Source organism: Eufriesea mexicana, unplaced genomic scaffold, assembly GCF_001483705.2.
Source record: "Eufriesea mexicana isolate 0111107269 unplaced genomic scaffold, ASM148370v2 scaffold305, whole genome shotgun sequence".
Taxonomy (NCBI): Eukaryota; Metazoa; Arthropoda; class Insecta; order Hymenoptera; family Apidae; genus Eufriesea; species Eufriesea mexicana.
In genome coordinates, this window is record NW_016908472.1 from 774,277 (window position 1) to 783,674 (window position 9,398).

General features: G+C 38.6%; 1 protein-coding gene across 1 annotated transcript; it reads right to left on the reverse strand.

The window, feature by feature from the left end:
- Positions 1-206: 206 nt before the first annotated feature.
- ash1 (histone-lysine N-methyltransferase ash1) lies at positions 207-9,320 on the reverse strand. The gene is made up of 14 exons (XM_017911787.1): positions 9,026-9,320; positions 8,191-8,586; positions 7,872-8,080; positions 7,670-7,789; positions 3,935-7,542; positions 3,527-3,859; positions 3,161-3,441; positions 2,588-3,084; positions 2,093-2,514; positions 1,685-2,011; positions 1,421-1,593; positions 1,119-1,285; positions 833-1,045; positions 207-707 (listed from the first exon to the last, which is right to left on the reverse strand). The coding sequence occupies exons 2-14, from the start codon at positions 8,360-8,362 to the stop codon at positions 564-566; spliced, it is 6,666 nt and encodes a 2,221-aa protein (XP_017767276.1). The 5' UTR covers positions 8,363-8,586; positions 9,026-9,320; the 3' UTR covers positions 207-563.
- Positions 9,321-9,398: the final 78 nt, after the last annotated feature.

Below are 9,398 nucleotides of genomic sequence, written 5' to 3' on the forward strand. Positions count from 1 at the left end.
CCCCCCCCCCCAAAAAAAAGAAGAAAATAAAACAAAAAAGAAAAAAGAAGAATCGAACATCACTTTCCCTGAATATTCTGTTCGATTTTATCTAATTTCTTTTTTTAATCTCGATACTAACTTCCAGCGTAAGCGAAGAAGGTAGTGCAAAATACCAAAATGATGCCAAAATACTATAGAAAATGTTCTATAGCTTTGAACATGTAAAAACAATATATAAAAAGATCTCGATCGATACAATGTCCGAGAGAAGTAGCCTTCATATGTAAGATTAAATTATACGAATGGACGGGTCATAGTGTAAGAAGGAGAAGAAAACGCATTGATTAGCGTTTTTCTTATAAAACAGATTAGATGACATTGATTACGTACAGCAAAATGAAACAATAGATCGGTCGATCACTTTGATTACAGATTTAACTGTGATAGAGATTAGCAATGGCACATATTACCTATATAGTACCTATATGTGCGTGCATGCATCGGTTATGTGCGAGTATCATACACGCACAACACATATACGTATAGATAATGCCATATTATCGATCATGTATAATCCAATGTCACGGATTTAATCCACCTGGCCTTTTACGATTTCGTCTGTTCCTTTCTAGTAAAAACGACAAGTCCAAAGGATCCTTTTTATTCGGCATTTTTTGTAGCAGGCCGATCAATATATTGTTCAATCTTCTTCTTTGTTCTTCTCTCTAGAAAAGATTAATTTAATACATGTTAATATGACACGTGGAGAATATATAAATTCAACTGAAATGCACGAACTGCTACAACTTCTGGTAAACACAATATTAGTTAATAGTAGTGTGACAGTTACCTGGGCATACGACGTAGCAGGCGTAGCAATAGTTAAAATTTCATTCGATCGGCGTCTACCCTTATTCGTAGAAGATTTTTGTTGATCCTTCGTGTGCGTTTTTGCATTTTCATTAGCCTCAGACTTATGATTATTATCAACATCTTGATTATTTGCTTTCTTTTTCTCTTTATTCATCTTACTTCCTATTTGAATTCCTTCCAGACTATGAGGCTGTACATCATTTACAAAAAAATGTTAATTTTAATTCTCATCACATTTTCAATAGTATTAATTCAATATTTACCAAATATGTACGATAATGTTTAATGCGTTGTGGAAATGTTTCGAATGCATAAGGCTTCGTGCAAACTTGATGCCTAGCTCTGGCAACTTTTGTAAATAATCGAGCAGCACGATCAACGCGATACTCGCAAACGTAAGTATGCTCTGGTGTAGAACCAACCGGTCGTCCTTTGTTAAAAGAAAAAAGAAAAACAAGAAAAAATAGAAATAGAAATAAATACATTTTTTAGAGTACTATACAGAGACTGTAATAGAAAATACAACTGCGTAACTAACTAGATAGAAAAGAGTAACAATAATCACCTTTACAGAACGTATGAGGATCAAGAACCCAACAGCGTTCAGCAACTAAATCGCATGGAACGGCTTCGTAAAGTGGCGCACAGACGACTTCATTCTCATAAAACTTTCTAGTCGGCTCGTGATACGTTTCATGTGGTCTTAAATAATGATGACCAAATACAAATCTTTCACCTCTGTTGCATAAAAGATAGTCGAACATTAGCGACAAGCATAAAATTTTTAAAAAACAATGTCCAACAAATTAATTTAAACAAAGTAACTCACTCGGCGTTTTTCCAAAGTCTTTCGATTCTGAAAATGTCCATTTGTTCGTAATCGGGTTTCTGAATAGTTTTGTACGTATGTTTTTCAGGTGTATCTCGTAATACGTATACAGTGTCTCCCTGCCTAAGTTGCAAATCACCCCGCATCAAAGTGACATAATGTTTTTTGCCTTCTTCTTCCTCGTCACCTTCTAATGGAATTTCCAGGTCCACGGGACGAGGGTGACATCTCTCACATAAATAAGATTCTATACTTGTATCAGCTTTAACGCAATCGCAATGTTGCCATACAAGGCAGCGTTCGCACTGTATCATCAAACCTTCATCCCTGGTAATGGTAATAAAGTAATATTTACAAATAGTTCTAATAAATCAGTCAGTGACATAAAAAACTATAAATTTCATGTACCTATGTAAGCCGCAAATACATCTAATGACATCTTCCTCACCCGCGGTTGAACCACGAGGAGGTAAGAAACCTTGAGATGGTGGGCAACCCGTTGCTTCTGTTATCGCGTCCACGAAATCGGGTTTGCTTCCTAAATATAATTTTCTTAACCTAGCTGCGGCAATACCCATTTCTGAAGTTCTTCCGAAGAATCTAACATTGTTATCAAAAAGTTTAATCATATCATGATCAAAATGTTCTGCAGTTTTGTAATGACCTGTACCAATACACTGATCGATCGTTGTCATGTCTATAGGATCTGCTATTTTTTCGTAATAATCGGGCAACTTTCTCTTCGAAGGTAACGTTATAAATGGTGTACACAATAATTGTCCATTTTCATCTTTTGCAGTTGCCACGATACTATATAGATCTTTCAACGCCTGAAAATTAATCATGAATTATTAAATATGAAAGATTAATCATGAATGCAAAGATGATAAATAGCTTTCATACCTTAGCTAATTTTGCAGTTTTATGTACTTCCGGATCATCTTGTGCTTGAGCTAGTCGTCGAGTACGCACAGTGCGTGTAGTTGTATTAGTCAGAGCAGATAATTGCGTGAAAAATGCATCAGATTGAATCTTAGTATCACCAGAACTCTTTTCTTTTACATTAGTTGCGTTACCGCATTTCACTTTACCATTTTGCATTTGTACTTGATTTACCAGTAACTTAACCCGTCTGACTTTTTCTAAATTTCTTAATAAGAAGCAATGATGTTGCTGTGCAAAGCATCGTTGCTGATGAGACATAGGTTTTAATATAGGGGCATTAATTAAATTAGAATCGCCTACTTTCCGAGATTTACAAATGCCTTTTGAGTTCACAGACTGTACTGTGTTAGATTTTCTTACGTTCTTCCTTGGTCTTCCGACCGATCGTCTCTCTGTCGGCTCTAACTGCGACGGTATGGAAGTAATACTCTTCGAAACCCTTTGGCTCTTTCCACCTACGAAAACAAGATACAAATGCAAAGGAAAGATCAGAAGAAAAAAACTGAGTACACGAGGAGATCGTGTTATTACCGATCACTCCTCGACAACCGCTACTACCGCATCGACACTCCTGTCCCTCAGATGGATTAAAAAGTGCAAAATTATAATCATATGTCAACTCTTCCCCCGGCTTAATGTCCCTAGAAGCGAATAACGCCATACGCGGAAGACCATGAACGCTCCATTTTTGCATCTCGCAATTAGGTTCGCAAGAATGATTTACAAATCTTCCGTCGCCACCCATACGATGACCATCAATTACCAAACCTCCGTCAAGGTGCAAGCAATAATGATGCGTATCATTGGCGTATCTGTAACACGATAAATCGAATAAAAAAAGATTGAATTTTTAACATGTAAAATCACACAAAACCATCGTACATGCTCGTAATATACCTGGTCGCCATTCTTGACTTAAATTCCCTTTCAGATACCACTTCCCCGACATATTCGAGGATAAAGACACCAGATTTAATAGACTGTTGAGTCCTCACGCCCCAACCTTTATCTTCCGTCATGAATTTCTGTAAACCTGGTGCCCATTCGTGTTTCTGAATCTTTTGATTCTCACATTTATCACCACAGGGACAAAGTTGCGGAGAACATTCGCTGAAAACCATGCGATTGATGCAATCGTCTCCACAACCGCTTTCTGGCTTGCATTCACAGGCCTGCGCTTCATAAAGCGTAGTCGGTTTGACATCGTAATACACGTTAGTACGAATTTTCCTATGAAAAGATAAAATAATCAAATAATTTTGAGAAATGAAAATATATTTAAGCACATAGGAACTGTATCCTTACTTGTAATTCCACGATGGAACTGATTCTCTGCCAGGGAGTCTAGATTGTGTATGCAGCCACCATAAATCGTACGGTAATTGAAACGGCATTTTTCTTTGTCGCAAAAGCTTGCCACACTGATACGTGGCGGATAACAATGCAGCGGACGCAGATTCATTAGTTTCACATACAACCTTATTCCTTCCGATAGCATTGCTATTCTCGATGCTACCGCGCGTTTTTCCCTCAAAATCTTTGCCATACTCCTGTAGAATGCCTCCCTGTAAATAACGTTTCTTCCACCGCGATTGTTTCTTTCTAGTATGCGTCGAGTTTGAGTGCTTTCCTACCTCATGGTCGTCGCTAAGTATATCGCTATTAGGCAAGATGTCGTTCTCCGTATCATAGCCTGAACTACGTAGACGTTTTATATTTCTAGGAGTTAAATTACAAGGGCTTGAAGAACCTCTTCGCTTTCTTTGATTACCATTAAATGAGCCTGAATGTTCCGTCTTGATGTTTGTATGGGAGCTTGCACGTTCAAGTTTTTTCACATTTTCTTCATTTACATCGACAACGCGTTGATTCGAACTGAATCTCTCGAGAGTCCCCTCTAAAGGTGCATTTTCATCGTAGAGTCTCGAATCTTGAATCTTCTCAAATTTAACAGGACATAGTTTGTTTGATGCATTATCATTATCAGTTTCTACAAGATCCTTGCGAACTCTCAACTGACCCGAACGAGGTTCAGAAAATTGGTCAGAACGAATGTGACCATTCGCTTCTGATTTTGGTAAATTTGAGCCCTCCTGTCTCGCATTCAGATCAGTTTTTGATTGAGCTCGACTTTGCGCAACATTACTATTGTGTTTAGTTGAAAGTCCTTCGGCAAAAATATCTTGTATGTTGGTATTGTTTAACACGCTCGTTTTACTATCTACTACTGAATCTTCCGTTCCTTCTTTCACCGAATTACCATTAGCACTAACGTTCGGACCGTCTTCGTTACTTAACGATATAGTCTTCGTCGTGTCCGTCGATATATCGTTTGTATTCAAGGATCTTTTCTTTCTCTTTTTTAACGTCGGAAAGCCTGTACGATTGATATTTTTCCTCCGTCGATAGTTTTTCTTTTTGGTCAAAACTAAGACAGTAGAAGAATTTATGGGATTTGAAACATTTGAATGAAGACTATTTTGGGTTGGTTTAGTTTCATTCGTACCTTCATTTTCATCGAAACTCTCCATCGCATTAAATTCTGCCGCATCAATTTTTATATTTTTTTCTAAGCGTACATGATCTGGTGAAATGTCTCTTTTCTCAACCTTATCCATTTGATTCTTGTCGTATTTTATCAATCTATCTGCACCTACTTTTTCACCCCTACTACCTTTCTCTGCACGACTTTTTAAGCTTCTGGTATCGCTGGAATATTTTTCAGATTTCTCAGCTTTGTCCATTTTCTCCCCTTTTTCTGAAGCACCTTGACTCTCGGCGGGTAATTTTGTAACTGTCACACGAAGATCTTTGACAATTTTCTTTTTACGTCGTGGTTGTACTTCTATTTGACTCAAAGGTTTTTCCTCGAACAAATCGGAAGATGCTGCACTTGACTTGTCGGGACTACCAGCTTCCGTATCCCTGTGCCGTTTCTTAGGAGTAACAGGTACAGAATCTTCTTGGAAGGAAAATGCAGAGCTGCCACCGTATCTCGTTATTGTAGCTTCTATTGCTTCTTCTATGTGACTCTCTGTAGAGTTTGCTTCGTTAACAGCCATGTCAGCGCCACTCGCGTTCGAACTTTGTGAACTGTGAGGGCTCGACACGTGATAATGTCTCTTCTTTAATGGTAACCTTTGCTCGTTTGGATTAGAGTTCATACTATTCTTCGAATCTGTACCTGACAGAATTTTCTCCTTCTTGAGACGTCTTTTTAATTTCTGATCATCGTTTGTGGTAACATCGCCTCCTTTCCGCTTTTTTGTTAACTTCTTTACACGAAAGATTTGGGGTAATTCGGAATATCCGGAATTTGAATTGTTCCTACCTAAACTGCACAATCTGGAAAATTCCTCGATCAACTTCTCTAACTCTTGTATGAGACATGGATGGATGCGTATAGGATTTTTAGGTGGCAAAACTAATCGTCTTCGATGCTTGTGATGATGATGTTTGTGGCAATGGTTGTGTATAGGCTGTGTTGCCTTGTCACATTTATTTGTTACATTTTCAACTTTTTCGGACTTCAACACCTCGCCAACAGGTAAAGATATTAAAGTCTGAACGCCAACGCCGCTAGTTTCAAATCCAGTTCCTGCCTTTTTAGTACTTTTGTTTTCTTTCAATACACGTCGCGTAACTGGCGCGACGTTTTTCTTTAACAATGCTTGCCTCTTATTAGCTGTAGAAGCGGTATTACTTCTATTCTCTTTCAAACTTCTTTTGCTTGAGTTGACTACTTTCTTATCATTTGAGATTCGATCGCCAGTCGATTGTTTCTGTCGCCGTAACGGAGTTGTCTTGTTCCCTGTTCCAGGTTTCTCTTTCTTCATTTTCTTACACGTTCCACCGTTGCATTGAACTCCTTCTTTTCCATACTTACTTGTAACAGTTCTGCTTAGGCACTTGACACGCGCTGGGGAACTTGCATTATTTCTTTTTCCAGTTACCTTTCCTTTCGTACATTGTTTGGGCACGTTACAGCTCCGTTTCTTTTGACAAGCTGGTTTCTCTTTCGATTTTTTAGTCGCTTCATTTTCTTCACTCTTATTCGTGCGAGATGCAGCGGTCTTTTGCGGCGCCGACTTCGTTTTCCCCTTTTTAGTAGGTTCTTCCTTCATGTTTTTTATCGGTTGTGGAGCAGTCTCTTTCTTTTCGATCTTCTCGTTCTTCCCAGTTTTCTCTGTTTTTTCTATTTTTTCTATCTTTTCAACGATTTCTGGTTTCAACCTTGGCCTACCTGGTCCACGGGGCTGCGTGGAAACTGTTTTTGCCGGTCTACCAGGTTTTCGTTTAGGTGGATACAAAACACGATCTACATTTACCGCTGGTTTCGTAACAACTGGTTGCACTGGGGATTGTGTCGGCGCCGGAGGACTTACAGGACTAATTGCCGAATGCAATGGACTGTTATCCACCGACTGAATTCCTGAGTCCGGAGATACATTCGAAACACAAGGATACTCTGAATCGTTTACTTTTTTACCTAACTTACTTCGCCTTTTTCTTGGCTCCGATAACAGAGCCGTTTTTTCAACAAATTGTTGCAATAAGGTGGAACTATACACAGGTACAGGGTTCTGATCACCATTTTCACTCGTATCTGAATCTGCTCCGAGTGACATCCGCTCGATAGCTTTCGATACTAACCGACCGCTTTCCGAATCTTCAAATCCATCAAACGGAGCGTCCTCGTGCTCCTGATCCGGTAAAATAGCTGCTAAATCTTCCTGATTGATTTCCTGAAGTGGCGGATGCTGCTGTGGCTGTTGTTGCTGCTGAGACTGTTGTGCCTGTTGTGTTTGTTGCGGTTGCTGCTGCTGCTGTTGTTGTTGTTGCTGTTGTTGTTGTTGTTGTGAAGGTAATCGGCTTTCCGACGAGTCAGAATCGTCGCTACTGCATTCAGATGACTAAATAGGATAGAGATAAAATACAGATCTACTCAAAGAAAACTAAAGGGAACCAATAATACTAAGTTTATTAATTCAAAATACTGTAATTTAATAATTAAGCCTCAAGCAAGTACTTATAAATTACCTTTCCCCCTCGATTAGTTTTAGCTTTTTTCGGCACGTTTCTTCTGTTTTTTTCACATTTTACTTTTTCCAAATCTTCCTTTTTTGGTCCTTTCATAGTGATCTTCAATTTAAGCGCTCCCTGTAATGCATTAATAAGTTCTGCCAAACTGTGACCAACTTTTGGAACATTAATAATAATTACAAAATTCTAATACGCATACCGATTCAAAATTTGTTTCCTGAATAGAAAATGTTTGTTCGCTATGTTCCGATGTACAATCCGAATTGGAACCTGTATCTTCTTCCTCGTCGCCACTACTTTCGTCGTCCGAGTCTGAATTCGAATCCGAGTAAGAACAACTACCTTCTGTACCACCAGAACTTTCCTCGTCGGAATCAGAGTCTTCTTCGGAATCAACCGAATCTGTTCCTGTAGTAAAATAAGAGAAAAAGATTGTACCTCACGATATGTACTTACATGAATATATAAATGACTGTCGGAACATAGTTACATAATCTAACAATGTAATATATTAATACCATTAGGTTCAGTGGTTGGGTCCCAGCTACCACCACCTTTTATGGCATCCATATCAACAGTTGAAGGAAGCTCCCTTTCTTGCTCCCCATCGTTTTCTTCCCAATTCCAATTCTGTAATTCTAGTTCCGAAGGATGGTGAATAACAGCACTCCATCCTGAATCACCAGACATTTTTTAGCTTATCTGACATCCAATAGATTCAAATAGAATATCATTCCTTATAATTTTGTTCATTGAATTATTCCCTCCGTGTTCATGTAAAGCATATCCTTAATATGCTGAATGTAAAACTGTCGGATTTTTGAATAGCGCTTCCATGTTTATTTGGTAGTTTCTAGCAATGACTCCATCGTTTAACAATTGCATAGGATTATGCTTTGCTCGCACTGATACCACTGTGAGAAATAAATGCAACTCATTATTTTAAACAATAAGAATTATCATACATTATTATATATAAAATGAATGGCAACTTGAATAAACAATTAGCATGCTGGGTAAAAGGTGGAAAGGGTAATCGTAAGAACAAGAAAATGAAACTGAAGGCTATGGAATCTTGTCGATGAAATTGTGGCATAGTGGAACCAAAGATGATACTTCTGAAATTATTTTCCAGTTTCTTTTTCCATAAATTAGCATCACAGTTTCGATATATTTGAAGCATTTGCTACGATCAAGATTTCCGCACTTTAAGGTCACTTATTTTCAGGCCTGATACGATGTTTTACGTCTTTCACATCCGTGTGTCGTAGCGCGGGAGAATTCTTATCTATAACCTCGTAGAATGAACGAGTATCAGCAATGAAATCGAGACAATCGAAAAAGTACGTGTACCTTTCTTTCGATATGTCCAACTGTTATCCCAGGAATCGTTACCAATCAACGACAGTGTCATCGAAGAAATGCTGGTTGTTGATGCGCGCGTATTTCACCTATAGGTGCGTCATTTTCGTGCACGCACGGCTGTAGTTGAAGAAATAACAGCAGACAAATGTACAGAAAAGTAATTTGGAGTAGAAAGGTGAAGATTTTCTCCAAAAAATATCAGTCTGTTTACATCGTCGATGAAGCGCACAGAGATCTCGAGAGGAACTCAGAATAGGAGAGAGGGAGAATGAGAGACAGAGAAACGGAGAATTTTAGAGAGAAACAGAGAAAGGCAGAGAGGGAGAGAGCGCGAGAATGAGCAAGTGGGGACAGGGAAAGA